The sequence below is a fragment of the Mustela nivalis genome (assembly GCF_964662115.1).
Source record: "Mustela nivalis genome assembly, chromosome: 2".
Lineage (NCBI taxonomy): Eukaryota > Metazoa > Chordata > Mammalia > Carnivora > Mustelidae > Mustela > Mustela nivalis.
This window is the reverse complement of record NC_139021.1, coordinates 152958024-152974069: the sequence shown is the minus strand read 5'-3', so window position 1 is coordinate 152974069 and position 16046 is coordinate 152958024. Positions and strand designations below refer to the sequence as shown.

The 16046-nt window shown below is 36.3% G+C and overlaps 1 protein-coding gene across 2 annotated transcripts in view; it reads right to left on the bottom strand.

The window, feature by feature from the left end:
• Window positions 1-3499: 3499 nt before the first annotated feature.
• MARCHF5 (membrane associated ring-CH-type finger 5) overlaps window positions 3500-16046 on the bottom strand; it is a 52235-nt gene continuing 39688 nt past the window's right edge. For both annotated transcript variants that reach the window (XM_082721969.1, XM_082721970.1), the window contains 4 exons: window positions 13357-13487; window positions 7464-7647; window positions 7173-7339; window positions 3500-6417 (listed from right to left, as the gene is read on the bottom strand). In XM_082721969.1, coding sequence (XP_082578095.1) covers window positions 6301-6417; window positions 7173-7339; window positions 7464-7647; window positions 13357-13487 — 599 coding nt within the window. In that variant the 3' untranslated portion in view covers window positions 3500-6300. The remainder of the gene's footprint in view (window positions 6418-7172; window positions 7340-7463; window positions 7648-13356; window positions 13488-16046) is intronic.

The window sequence follows — 16046 nt, the reverse complement described above, 5'->3', positions numbered from 1 at the left end:
ACTATATCCTGATTAATCCATCTTCATTTTCACTGATTTAAATGCTACTTTTTTTATATACAAAATACCCATTTATTTTTGGGTCTATTTTAGGACTGCTAGTCTCTCCAGTGTGTGTGTATGTGTGTGTGTGTGTTTCTTTCCAGTGTTTTGTTCATTTATATGACAGTATCTCAGGTTTAAATGTTCTCCCTTTCAATGTATTTGAGTATATGATGCTAGTACATCACTGTTTTTTCAGAATTTTCCTCAAGACATTATGTCCCTTTCTTCCCACCCGTCAAGTTCATACTTACCTTCCAAGATCCACCTTTAAGGAGCTCGACTCCCTTGCTACATCTGTACCTCTTCTGTGCATTATACTTTTTTTCTTTACACTTTTCACACTGTAACTGGAATTGATTTCCTTCCTGTCCTCCCTTCTAGAGTGTGAGTTCTATGAGGGTAGAGGAAATGTAACCCTGGGTAATTTGCTTAAAAAACAAAACCTGAAAGAGGGTGCCTCATTTGCCTTGTTTGTAGTATACTGTGATTTATAATACAAAAACTGTGCTTGGTTTGTTAGAGGCTTAAATGAGTTAATACTCCTATCTGGATCAGTACCTGGCATATCGTAAGCATGCAGTAAATAATTGGATACTACAAGGTATTAGTATTATTTTGTTTTCTGTGCCTAGCATACTATCAGATAGATACTGAGTTATCAAGAAATGTTGACTCAACAAATGAATGAATGCCTAAATACATGAATAAGCAATAAACCTTTAAGATATGTTATATCCCTGCTTTAATGAATTCCAATATCCATTTTTACAGGTTGGATAGCTTTGTCTCAAAACCCATCAGTCTTTAGAAAGGATAAAGTACTGTCATACAGTTCAAATATTGCTATCCTCAAAAAAAAAAAAACATTCCCCTTTGATTTTCAGTACTGTCCTCAGTGGGGAAGTTTAATTCTTTCTTACTTCAAAAATTATTTTTCTACATGGTTAGGAAAAAAAGTATAAAAGGTTAACAGTAAAGAATATCCCTCCTACACCAACCTGCATCCTCCCAGTTCTCAAACTTCCTCTAGACAACTACAGTTTTCTTATGTGTCCTTCCAAGGATTTAAGGCCTAAACCGATGTTTAATTTCCCATCCCCAGTTTTCCACTAGTGGTAACACACTATGAGATCTGTTCTACAGCTTGAGGATTTAAAAAATAATGTAGCTTAGAAATATTTTCACATCAGTAGGTAAATAACTTTATTCTTTTTTCTTTTTAATAGCTTGTAGTAGTATTCCATTATGGATGTACCACAATTTAACCAATTCCATACTAACAGACATTTGATTCCAGTCTCTTATTATTAAACATACTGTGACAACAAATAACTTTATAGATGTATTACTGCACTCAAGTACAAGTATTTAAGATAAATTCCTGGAACTGGAATGCTGGGTCAAGGGTACATGCATTTGTAATCTTAACAGATACTGATTACCTTCCATACCAATTTATACCCTTACCAAAATATACGAAAATGGCCCATTTATCATCTGTATGTTATGATATTAAGTCATCTAGGGCCCTTCCTGTGAATCAAGTATATTAGGGTTAGGTTTCCTTGCGGCCGGAGTGGGATGGGGCATTAGAGATTATAAGGAAGGGTCACAAAGGGGTGCTGGTTACATTGCCAACTTACTGTCTCAGTTATAAACCCACCCTTCTTTGCCCAACTTTGTGACGTTGTACTGGATCCTGCAAACATATTCCCTTTGGAACATTAGGCTTTTTCAACAAAAGGCACAGGAGTGACACCACAAGGCTATTGTGTCAGGAAGACACCTTCCTTCCATTTCAGCCTCCTTGATAACATTTTAAGCACTGAAACTCAGCAGCCTAGACACATCTCAGGTTGCGTCCCTAGGCCTCTCGTCCCACCAGCTCGTTCAACACACCACCTCCAGCCTGCCCTCTGGCAAATCTACCAGCCCTTGACAGGACTGCTGTGATAGCTGCACCCTTTTCAAGTGTCTGAATCTCAGCCTTTTAGGAAGACCTACCTCTAAGTCCTAAATCCCTTAATGTCTACCCTCCTTCAGCCTAGTACTGTAACTGTTTTTTTTGCTCCTGCTTTTCTTTAAAGACTGTTATCATTTACTTTCTACCAGCTAAGAATTTATCTTCCTTGTCCAAATAGCTGATTTGTATCTCCTGAATGGACACTGATAGGACATGTGATCATTTTACCAAAATTCATCGACTTATACTTAAAAATTATGTACTTTTTTATGTCTATTTTTGGTGTCAATTATCTGAATTAATACACTGATAAATGCGTATTATTAAAAGATCATGAACAATCTTTTAGTTCCTGTTATAGTTTCTTGCCAATTTTAAACTAGTGTCTATATTTAAGCAGGGCACATCTTCTAAGGGTTCAAAGTATTCCAGAGTTTAAAGTGTACTTTTATAAGAATAAATATTTCAAAGCAGGCTTATTCCTCATTTTACCCCAGGACTTGGCAGTGTCTGGCTCATACAGGTGCTCAACAAACACCTGGTGAAGTACATATTGCTGACATATAGTAACCTAGGCAGGTGATTACATAAATCTGCAAAGGTTGACCAGGATGATAGCCTCACCTCTGTTGCATGTCCAGAGCTTCTACAGCCATTCAGCTACAAACCCTCTCTTCCATTTGCTCAGAATCTTTGTTCCAGGAAGGCAGTTAAATATGACATTTTATTACTCTACCATTTCTCATGGGTGTATGGGGTGGCTGGTAGCAGCGAAGAGGCAACCTTGAGATCCCAGGGGACCAGGGGAAGGCTATGGGAAAACAAATGTCTACTTAAATTGGCACAGATTTAGTTTTTCTCTTTATCAAACTGTTGTAGAATGTTTCCTCACTTAATTCTCATAATAACCAGGGAGATAGTTTTATAATCAATTTTACTGATGAGGAAACTAAGGGTCTGAGAAAGTAAATTGTCCTACAAATAATATCAGAATATGCATCCAGGACTGACTCTATGCCACTTCTCCTCTGCTAGTCTCTCTGATGGGGGTAATGAAATAAACTAGAAAAAATACAATCCCCATGGATGGAAGGGCCTTTATTTGATGTACTCATTCTTCAGAAACTTAAAAATTAGTGTTTTGACTAATCTTCAGAAACTTAAAAATTAGTATCTGAGGAAGTAACTTTTTTTTTTCCCTTAAATGTGTTCCTAACCTACTTGAATATACTTCAAGATACCCTGTAGCATGAGACCACCCACAGATCTTGTGTGTGGTTATCTAGTCATAGTCCAAGTGGCTGATGGGGTATACATTTTAAAAACCAGAATGGGTTAGAGTTTAGGCCAGCCTACCTGTATTATTAAGATAATTTTTTAGTTTTTTTTTTTTTTTTTTAAATTTCAGATACATCTAGGATCCCAATAACTAGGATTTAAAAAAAAAGAACAAATTATGTTTTGGGAGTTGTTCAACAGACAAAGTACACCTAGAGGACATAAAAATTCTTTATTTAACCTAATCCAGCCAGTACTGAGATAGTCTGCTATGTTAAAAAACAAGACGTTTAAAAAAATTACAGCACAGTTAGCAAGGCAGTGACTAATTAAGTCACTAAGTTTAATTTTATATTCTTCACAGTCACTTGATAATCATGTAATGATGAACAATATTTTCAGCCACTTTGGAGATAAGTTAAACTTCTGCAATGGAGAGAATTTTACTTGTTGTCACTGAATTTTATAAAAGAGGTTTAAAACATTAGAGTTTATCGAAATAACACAATAAAGCAATGTGAAAATAAACTGGAAAACACAGAATATACCCAACCCATCCCAAAAGTCTACAACATCCTTTTAATCTGTCCCCTAACACCATTCTCTTACTTCTTCATTCCCTTTCCCTAGAGCACAAACAGACTATTTAACAATTAAGAAACAGCTACTGCTCTGTAAGGGCTGTCTTGAGCCTAAAGTGCCTTTGTTCCTTTAATTTCTCGGTTAAGCCTAGAAATGGTCTTCTGAGATAGAAGTATTACTTGCATTTCAGAGATGACAAACACTGTAGCTGAGAGAAAACCACTCAGTCAGGTCATACATCTGGTTATTAAAAGCAGAATTAGGATTGGAACCCAGGTCTATCAACTTTGGTCAGCCCATGCTCTTTTGTTGTTCATGGTGGTACAGGTACCATTCTGAAGACTGGTACATGGTACTTTCGGAGCTAAGGTTTTTTAGACTTAAAAGTGTTCAGTTCCAGGGCTAGAGGACAATCTGGTTTCCAGGCACTTGCAATTCCCTCCCCACATCCCTAAAAACTCCTCACTGCTGCCCCCAAAGGATTAGAGTTGTTTTCCTGGCTTCATGAGCCCTGATACCAACAGACGCAAGCAGCTACTTACTCCCCCCATCTTGGGCATCAAAGTAGTAACTGGGGAACGGTGTGCTTGTATAATTTTATTAAAGGTTGCCTAAAAGCTGTTCCATGTAACAAAATTATGCAGAAATACCTACTATGCCTTTTATATTGAAAATTAAAGAAAAGCCAATATATTTTATAATTACAGCTATATAATGTTATTTTTATATATAATCATAGATTTTATATTTCCCCTTCAGAACTGTAGCAGTGTTCTTAATAAGGCTCACTGTCAGTCAAATATTCCCTTCCTCCCAAAATAATTACAACTCTGAATGTTCAACAGCCATTCACATTAAACTTTATAACAGAATTAAGACATTCATACTATAGAAAGGTACCAGTCTTAAATTACTAAAGTTAGCATACATTATTGCAATCTAACATAGCTCAATCTATATTTGCTACATTCCTAAAGAGAAATGGCCACTTATCAGTAAGGGAAATATTTATTGTTGTCATGCATTAGATACTGTGAACAAGAAAATAAATAAGGTTTTTGGAACTATTTTTTAAAAATTTAATTTTAATTAATGAAAATAACTGTGAGACCATTCAGACTGCCAAACAACATTAAAAGGGCCACTATTAAAAATGGCTTAAAATAAATAATTGCTTTTTAAAAATGAACATTAAAACTAGTTATACAGTGATTAAGGTGCTAGCCTTGATATGACAAGCAATTAAAATCTAAAAACATTAGTACTGGTTTTAATAATAGCTTGACTTAAGCCAAAAACCTCAATATTTACTCAATACTTATTTTCATAATTATCTCCTCACTGACTGGTATAAAAACAAAGAGCTCAAGGCCTCACCTTGGTTTACTCACTGCTGGTTTTCAATCTGCTGAAACTAGACAGTAAACTGCATAAAAGCAGGAACCAAGTCTGTCGTGTTCACCACTGTGTCCCACAGCACTTTGTATAATGCCTGGGCAAATAGGTGATCAACAAACACCTGAATAACTGAATCAATGAAAGAGAAGAGTAAAATAACTTTATTGATTTTTTTTTGCAAGTCGTTCTGTGCTCAAACTACTAGAAACTGGCAGCTCTAATTTCTAGAAATACGGATTTAAAAACCTTACTCCAGTGATTGAAGGTCCTTATGCCTCTCTCCCTCTCTCTCTCACACACACACACACATACACACACACACACACACACACAGTAATTATGACTGCATGAGTCAAAATTACATTATGAACTATGAGATGTCAATATTATATAAATAAAATTTAATAGTGAAAAAGTGATTTGGAAGCCCTGTGAATTTTTACCCTACACATTTGAGGATGTCACATGGGTTAAGAAAAACACAACAAAATCTCATTTGTTCAGATAATCATTTGAATGTTTACATACATTTTTGGTTATTATTTTATAACTAATTTACATTTCCTCATATTAACATATACTCCTATTTAGCATGTAATCAAATTATGTCAGTGAAAAAAAATCCTCATAGTACCTTCATTGAGTTGCTGATTCTAAGAAAACACTGAACATGAACATGTACAAAAGAGGCATTTGAATTAAACAGCATGTGCATTTTTAAATATTTGCACAGTTTGATCTTTACATTTCTATTTGGAGAAAATATGAACAAAATCCAGGTTTACCATGCTAAGATAATGGTTCAGATGACTGCCATAAAAGAATTACATACAAAACAATGAAAACAAATCACAACTTCAGGTTCCGTGATTACTGAGAGGATTTCCCCTGCCCTAAGTGCTTTATTATATTTCTTAAAAATATGAGCAGCAGCTTATCATAAGTCTCCACTACTGTGCATTAATGATGGAATCAGAACAACACAACAGACTCATAAGGATGAGAGGACTGCAGAACAACTAGAAGTCACAGTTTTATGCTTCTTCTTGCTCTGGATAATTTAGAATTTTGCGATGTGCCTGACGTAAATATTGCTGTTGTTTGAAGTAAACCTTGAATGCTCCTTTTATGGCAACAAAAGCAATTCCACCCTAAAATAAAAAGGAAAATTAGCTTTTTAACATACAGATTTAGAGAAACATAATACTAAAAATAATTTTACTTAGATCACAAAAGAGAGCCATTGCAGCTAATTCAGATGAATGCAAAGAAACAGTTCTTTTTTCTATTGGGAGTATGACAGGCGGAGACACTACATCTAACAGAGACACCTTCCCTGTTCTCCTATTAGGTAATCTCTCCACTTAGCTTTCCGTCCATTCTGATAGAACAGGGAAAAGGCCTGGGCACATGTGCAGGTGATAGGTGGAGAATAATGACATCAACACAAGGGTTGACTATGTGCTAGCACTTCAAATGAATTACCTCATTTAATCCTCCCAGTAATCCTGATATACCTGGGAATTCGATCTGTATTTTATAGGCACAGAGAAGTCAAGAAATTTGATTTCGGTTTTTCAGCAAAGCCATATCTGTGACAGGATATAAATCAGGCAGTCTGACCCTAGAGCAGAAGCTCTTCACCATAATCTTTGTTGTCAAGAGGGATGGGCGTGATAATTCACGCCTGTTCTAGGAGAGAAATCACCCACAGCACTGTTCTGGAAGGCTAGACGTAATGGATCCTCCTCTCTTCTTGCTTTTGGACAATAAGTGGGGATCAAACAGAACCTTAAAGCACAGAAGCCACAAAAGGACTATTTATATAGTCCTACTGGGGTTTTTTTGAACAAATACACACTTCATTCTTTTTTGTATAGTCACTTGAAAAAAAAACCCATCTTACCAAGATTGTCCTTTGTAAATTAGAGTTAACACTACTGAACATCAGTTTACCAACTATTGTCGCAATAGTAGGAAAGACAAGGGCTCCACACAAAATTCGGGTGGCAGAGACATGATCTGCTAAAGGATTAGCCTCAGCTGGAATTCGAGGAACAGGACAACCAATGCCTAGAGAAAAAGAAAATGCAGGATATTACTGCTAATGAATTAGATTAAAATATCTATGCTTACTAAGATTCTTTCACAAACACTAATTTGGTGCGCTCATTATAGCCACAATTCAGGGCCTTACCTGGAAATATACTGTTCAAAATTTGTAGTTTATTTGAGTATTTCCGCCATAGTCTAAGCACGTAGTCTTCCCAGCGTATCATCTTGCCTAATATCAGCATGACAGGAATAGTAGGAAGTCCAATTAAAAGGAACAAAGGATCAGCTCTCTCCATAACATCCAGACCTTCTTTATGGCCTACAACCTGTGAAACAGACAGCATTTGCTAGAATTACTTCCTTATCTCATCAAGGGTTGTATGAATTCATTTTAGAGGAAATGCTTAATTTCAAAAGAATACAGAAAAGGGGTGCCTGGATGGCTCAGTCATTAAGCGTCTGCCTTTGGCTCAGGTCATGATCCCAGGGTCCTGGGATGGAGCCCCACGTCAGGCTCCCTGTTCTGCAGGAAGTCTGCTTCTCCCTCTCCCACTCCCTGTGCTTGTGTTCCCTCTCTGGCGGTTTCTCTCTCTGCCAAATAAATAAATAAAATCTTCTAAAAAATTTCAGAAAAAAAATTTTTTTTAAATAAGCTGGAAAGCTACCAGTCCTGATTTATTTATACATGTCTCTCATTCAAGGGAAGAAAAGCTCCTAAGCCATTTCCTATTATATTGGAATAAAAGCTTTTAAAAATGGTTGAGCCACAGTGATTACAATTCAGTAGAGGGGAGCAGACTTCTGGTTTTTTAATTCCTCTTACCTGATTTGATTAGATTGGACTACAATTTTAAGTCCTATTTGTCCTCCAGCAGAGCATCTCTTTTCCTGATCTTCCTACTAGGGTAAGCACAGCCAAGGGGCAGGACCAGCCTTCAGGGAGATGGCCTGAAAGCTCACTTCTCTTTGGTTCTTTCTCCATATCAGTGGTGTCTGGGATAAAATGATTTTTCTGGCTGGCCAAATGCTTGTTCTACAGACCTAACTTGGCTAAAAGGCAATTCCAAGGTCTACTGAAGTAGCTTTTGCTACAAGTTCCAGTCATTTTTCCAGTCTAGGAACCCTAGGGTGTCCTATCTATTGGGTAATGAAGCTAAAACAATCCTTGCTTTCTTATCTGGGTCTTGGGGCTATTTCTCAATTGGATTAGATTCCAGAGGGCAAGAAGGACACGAATAATTCTTATTTGTGAATCTCCATACTTCCCCTGCAGGAAAATCCTTATTACTGGATCAATCTTGGCCTTATACTTCTCTCAACATCTCCATTTTACTGATGAGCTTCTTAACTTTTTTTTTTTTAAGTCTTAATTTTTGAGAGAGAGAGACAGAGAGTCCATGAACACAAGCAGGGGGAGGGGTAAAGGGAGAAGCAGGCTCGAGATGTGACACTTGATCCTAGGACCCCAGGAACATCTGAGCCAAACACAGACGCTTCACCGACTGAGCCACCCAGGAGTCCCACTTGGTATTTTTAACTGGAGATTTTCCCTGAAAATTCTCTTTCAAAGGTCTCAAGTGATCTTCCCTGTAGCCAGAGTCTCAACTGCTTCCAAATTAAACCTATTTCTCTGAATGATTATTTCTGGCAGTTATGACAGGTGAAGGAGATGATTTCTGAATCTTGGGCTTATACCCACCAAGGTATCACACAGTGGACAGCTAGCTGGGAGGAACTACTAGAAAGACTCCATATAGTTTTTCTGATCATACTTGAGGTGTAAACCAGGAAGAAAGGATTGGGAAGAATCTCATTTCTATCTTTGATAGGGAGGAGGTGACAGGAAGGAAGGACAGGCATGGAGGAAAGGGAAGAAATAAGATAGGGAAAACTAAAAGCTGCCGGAGACACTGAGGAAAACAAGCTCATGAAAAAGTATATGGGGTCTTTGATAAATAAATAAATAAATAAATAAATAAATAAAGAGATGCTCTTTATGTCAAACTACCATAGCAGATCTTTTTTTAGGTGGACTACTCTAAGTGAAATCAGGTAAAGCTGAGAATGGTCAAAGCAAACCAAAATTCTAAACAACACACTCAATTCAGGTAAAAAATTTTATAAGTATGTGGGAAGAAGCAAAATGGATGCTTTTAAAATCTGACTAGGGATACAGTCCAGGCTTATGCTTCAGTAATTTACCTAAATACAATGTAATATTCAAGGCAGGAGGCTAACCCCTTCTAAGTGATGAAAAACTATGGTATAGGTACCTAATATTCTTGTGTTTCCACAGAGAAACCTAGTGCCTTGTATGTGAAGGATAATAGTTCTGAGTTGCCCTAAAGCGAAATAGTCTGGTTCACGAACAGGTGACCTTTGAACGGCATGGGTTTGAACTGTACTGGTCCTTATATATGTACTACTGATAGTTACTGTACAGTACTGTTATTTTCTCTTCTTTATGATTTCCTTAATAACATTTGCTTTTCTCTAGCTTGCTTTACTGTAACATAGCATATAGTACATTTACAAAAATGTGTGTTAGTTGACTTTATGTTATCAGTAAGGCTTCTGGTCACAGCAGGAGATCAGTAGTAAAGCTTTTGGGGAATCAGAACTTATCCATGGATTCTCTACTGCATGAGGGGGGTTATCAATGTAAAATAAAAGCTTAATTAAGCAATGTGGGTGATTTAACTAATCCCCATGTTGTTCAATGGTCCACTGTATTTCATAAACCCTAATCCCATACTAGTGGCAAAAGTGGACTGGCCCAGAGATTATGTCTCCACCTATGCCTTTTCAGGACATTGTTTTTAATATCATTTTATTATTTTCAATATAATGATCATTTATAAAGTTACAACTAAATGTGATTTAAATATTATCAAAGTATTAGCAATATTATCAAAGTATTATCAAAATATTATCAAAGTATTAGCAAATAAATTCAGAAATTTCAAAAATTCCTGTTGGGTTACATTATTCTTTTTAGAATTTGGGGTTTAGAAATATAAAGCAGAGTGAATATTCAGGTACAAACTATAGTAAGAGAAAGTTTATTCCTCATGGGTAGCAGTAAAAACCTTACAAGCTGGTGTCTAAGAATAAGGAAACAAAAAAGGAAATAAATAGAATAGACAGTAGCAAGAGACCCACTGTCCGACTTATTATATCTGAAGTGGAGAGAGATGCGCTGGGCTCACTATGCATGTATTCAACTGAATACTGATTATGTGCCAGACACAAGCCAAGGTGTTGTGGATAAAACGGTAAGCTAAATAGATGTCTTTTGGAGGTGAGAGAAAATCAAATCAAACCAAACAAGCACACAAGTATAAATGCTGCAAAGGAAACAGAATAGTACAACTGTAGTTTATTACCTGCTACTATAGTCAGACTCAAGGGCAGAAAATGAAAGCTGAATTAAGTAATGGGGGTGATTTAACTTTGGTCAATGCAAATCCAGCGAATTGTGCATGATCATGTACACTCTGGTTTTATGCCCCAAGATTTAAAACGATTATTTTTAAGACTTCAATTTTGGGGTGAGATTCAGGAACCAGAGAACATCTTCTCTAAGAGTTTGTTAACTGTGTATACAATAAAGGCCTAGGAATTGTGGGTTTAGATAAAGGTTTTTCTGCTTAAGAGCTGAAAGCTAGATCTTCATATCCAAGACTAAATGGCTAAGAGTTTTAACTAAGGCCTGATCTTATAAAGCACTTCCTTTTAAAAGCCTGCTTTTTAAAAAAGTGGTGAACTAATAGGTTTTCTTAGTCAGTATTAAGGATAATTTACAGTAGTATAAGTTTAGAAAGGGCAATGCTTATGGGGGTTATCTTTTACACTAGAGACAAAAGTAGAACTAGACTGGACATTAAGGTCTTATTGTTCCAGGGTAAAACGATCCCACTGCCTTTGGAACCAGGTTTCACCTAAGGAGCCCCAGATTAGGAAGAGGGATGGGGGTCCTAATGCTTCTTTCTTGCTGTGCGGTAGTGACATGTAAACTCGCCAAATCTGTAAACTAGGAATAATTGATAGTATCTAGATCACAAGACTGTTACAATGTTAGAAAGGTGTTTGGCCCGGTGCTGGGAAAAAAGTTATCTATTGTTTTCTCAATAAAAATGTAAGCAGAAGGTCTCATTCAAATTCTTCACAACTAACAGGGATTGAACCTAAAATTGGTTCCTGGAGAAGTGGGAAAAGAATAGTGGTCTAGGGGCATCTGGGCAGTTCAATGGATTGACCATCTGACTCTTGATTTTGGCTTAGGTCATGATCTCAGGGTCAAGGAGTGAGTCCCAAGTTTGGCTCTGTGTTCAATGGGAGAGTCTGCTTGAGATTTCCTCTCTCCCTCTAACATAAATAAATAAATAAAATCTTAAAAAGAATAATAGTGGTCTGATTCTTTAATCTGATTTACTTGTACTTCAGAGTAGTCAGAGAACAAAAGGAAAAAGAACACTCAAGGGTTAAGAAAGAAACCCCTAAATACTGCTGATGGTAGAGTGGGGCACATTTTCTATTACATATATTCAGATAAGTAAAAGTCTTCCCAATACTCTTAAATCATACAATACCTACCTACTGTCACAGGTAATCTCTTTCACTCCATGCTTAAAAAATCTTTTCAAGTGAGATAGTATATGTGAAGATCATTTCTAAATGGTAATTATTTCTAAATGGCAATATATATGTATCATCATAATTTTAGGTCTTCTTTACTGTCACCATTAACCAACACGTTCATTTTTGTCTCCTTGCTTGTATCATTTCTTCCCCTCTACAATTCCAAATTACTGTCTTCAAAAGTCAGCTCAAGACTTTTTTCGTAGTTTCAAATGATCTTCCATTTTACTGAATTAAAATATTGTTTGTGTAGTCTTCTGTCTGTACTCTTCATATTTGTTTATATAATAATGTAACAGAGGAGATGGTGAGGTTGGAGTAGATGTTGGAGGTATTATTTAGGAAGACTGATTTAGAAGGATGGACTGATAGAAGAGAATGAAATTAAGAGAAACCAATCAAGAGACTCCTTTAGCCCACAGGTATGATGGGGGAGTGACAAGAAGTCAGGTGGTTAAGACTGTGGAAAAGAAGCTACAGATATATAAACAATATAAAAATGAAAATTGCTTGGACTTGCAGTCAGTGGCATGATAAAGGTCTATGAAGTAGAAAGAGCTAAAGGTAATCCTAAGAATGTACAATACAGACTGATTAGATGGGAAAGAACAGTAGCTATCAAAGGTATAGAAAGATTATGATGGGGAATAAACTGATGTTTCAAATTGAGGAAAAAACAAATCTGATTTCAATAATATTGAGTGTGAAATCGTAAGAGGTCATTTAAGAAGAGGGGGTCAAACTATGACTGTAGGACTGGATTTGAGGAGAAATTAGGGCCAAGACATAGATGAGCACAAAAAGCACAGAGATGATAGCTGGGAATCTTTATAGAAGAAATATAAAGAGAAGTCAAAGGTCTGGGACTAAATCTTGAAATTTAAGTCCAATAATCTTCACCAACAGTTACTGATTGTAGCAAAAAACAGGAAGCAACTAATCCTCTAATCAACAACAGACTGGTTAGTTAATTGTTCTAATTCCACACATAGAATGCTATGAAGATTTCTGCATACTTATATGAAAAGATATCCAAAGTTTACTGTGGAAAAAAAAGGGAGGTACAGTTCTAATTTGCTTCCTTTAAGGGGGGAAAGGTATGTGTGTGGGAGAACAAATTTATTTTTTCTTGCACATGCACAAAGAAAGTCTAGAAGAATATTATGTACTAATAATAGTGGCTAGCTGGAGAAGTGAGGAGGAATCTGGGCAAACGGGCAGGAGTAAGATGACTTTTCATGGGATAAATTTCTTATTTGTTTCTTATTTTTAAGTTATGAGAAGGTTATTACTTGTTCAAAATAACAGTAATAATTTTTAAAACTCTAATAAAAATCTATTTAATAGATCTTCACATAAAAAATATTATCACTGAACACAGTAAAATAGTGAACCTGCATCACTGTCACTGCTCCATAAGTCACAGCTGTCCAATAGATAGAGCCAACCATTATTCCTGCTGCAGCAAATGGACAAGCTTTTGAGATCAGTCTATCCGCAAGATCCAAGACGTAAACAACTGGACCTATAATAAAAAAAGAAAGTAATGTTTCAACACAAGACAGATTTTTAGAAAATGACTTACTCAATATTTTCCATTGATCTAAATATTTTTATGAAGTTGAATGTTCTGATGCTTTAGAGGTAACTATTATAGATGGGATGGGAACCTATTTGACTAAAGTTAGAATTTCTCAGTTGTCTGCAAAAATAGCCAAGTTTCACTTCCTAAATTCTTGGAAACAGCTTCAAATTTTTTATCTTTATCAGCAAACCTAAGATTAAAGGTTCGAACACAGCTCCTTTTATGAAGAAAATAGATTCTTACTTCTTCTATTCACACTGGCTACTGAAGAACGAAATGGCCATTTCACCTTGCTCTTCCCAAACAGTTCTTGCCTACGGTTAGATTCTCTAGTACTTAGCAAAAATCACTTCTTGACTTCACTCATTACTTTCTTGGTGCAGTATGTCAAGGTAACCAAGGCTATTTTCTTGTAGTTATACAAAGTCAATTTATCTTACTTTGATTTTCAATATGGAATAGTTGAGTATTATTTTCTAACATCTTCCCCCCCCCACATTTGTATATTAATTACAGTTAGCTAACATATAGCACACTATTAGTTTTAGGAGTAGAATTTAGTGATTCATCGCTTACGTAAAATACCCATCTAACAAACTTCTTTTAATGATCACAATGCCGTTTTTTATGGCATTCCAATAGCTGTGTGTGCCAATTATACTTCTATTATTATATGCTTACTGTTAAATCTGGCTACTACTTTTCTTCGAAGGGTATTTAGAATAGCTATATTTGGAGGTTTTCTAACTGCTAAAGTCCAATATAATTTAGCTCCATAATTTTTCAGAATAGTGGAATGGTCTCAGGTTTGAATTAGAGAAAGTTCTAAAGAACTGAGTACCTAAGTTTAGTCACAGAAATATGAAACACTGATCTACTAATCACCACATCTGTTGAATATTCTCTACATATTTGAAACTACTACTTTAGACATTTTCTTGGAAATGTGTAAAAATTATTACCTACCTTCTGGAGGATTACAATCTATAGCAGGATGCTTTATACAAAAACCACTTTTACTGTACAAAGAAATTAATATAGCATGATAAAATAATTAAGATGCATAAGAACAAGCATCCATCTATGCAGCCCCTGATCAATGGGGCCAGTAATATCACTAGTCACTGTATAAAGAAAGACCACACTGTGAAGTAGAAAGAACATCAGGAGGGACGTCAAAGGATCTATGATTTCAATTTAGCATATTTACTATGTCCTCTAATAATAGTTAGCACCTCTTGAGTGTCTACAGGATACCAGTTGCTGTGCCACAAGAATTACATGCATCATTATTCAATCCCATGATGTAGGGTTTAATCCTTAAAATAATACGTATTTGCTAGGTTAAGTTTAAAATTCCCTCAGAGGGTACAATAAAAGTCATTTTAATGAGTCACCAAAGATCTCTCAAATGCTTGTACTAAAAGTCATAAACCATAGGTATATATAAAACCTCCATACTTCAACTTTCATATTCTCTACTGATAATTCTTTAATCAGAAAATTGAAGCTACAAGACAAATCCAGACTTTCCATGGCACACATACCCACCTACCAACATCACACCTACCTGAAGTTAATCCCTCTACCGACACACCAAACCCCATTCCCTTGCCAACTCAAAGCTCCAGCTCCAGCAACAGTCTCCCACATCATTTCCTCTCTACTCTTTACTGGATTATTTCCATCAGACAGGTCATTATTTCTTCTATCTTAAAAAAAAAAAAAAAACAAATTCTGGGGCACCTGGGTGGTTTAGTGGGTTAAAGCCTCTGCCTTCAGCTCGGGTCATGATCCCAGGGTCCTGGGATCTCTGCTCAGCAGGGAACCTGCTTCCTCCTCTCTCTCTCTCTGCCTGCCTCTCTGCCTACCTATGATCTCTGTCTGTCAAGTAAATAAATAAATAAAATATTAAAACAACAACAACCACCACCACCAAATTCTTCTCTTGGTCCTTCTTCCCTCACTGCTCCATCTCTGCTTTATTTACAACAAAATTCCTCAAAAGACTTACCTGTTTTCACTCTCTCCTTCAATTCTCTCCATGAAAACTACTCAGACTGGTCACTAATAACCCAAGATTAGTTAAATTCAATGGTGTAATCTCAGCCTTCCTATCTGGCCTAGAAGCAACATCTCACACAGATGTTCCTTTCTTCTTCCCAATATATGGTTCTTCGTTGTATTTCTAGGACATCACCATTGTTTTTTTTTTTCCATCACCAATCAGTAACTTTTCAGTCTTTCTTGGTTCCTCCTCCTCTTGAACTCAGTGAGACTCACCCTGCCAACTCCTGCCTCATGATACTCCCTATTTAAATTATTCTGAACTATTTTTCTTTTTCCCAAAGTACTTATCACCCCCCATCATACTCTAATTTACTCATTCTGTTTCTACCTATAAGAATATGGGTTAGGAAACTATGGGCCATTGACCATATCCAGCCGGCTGCTCGCTTTTGTAAATAAAGTTTTATATGGAACATGGCCACACGCAAA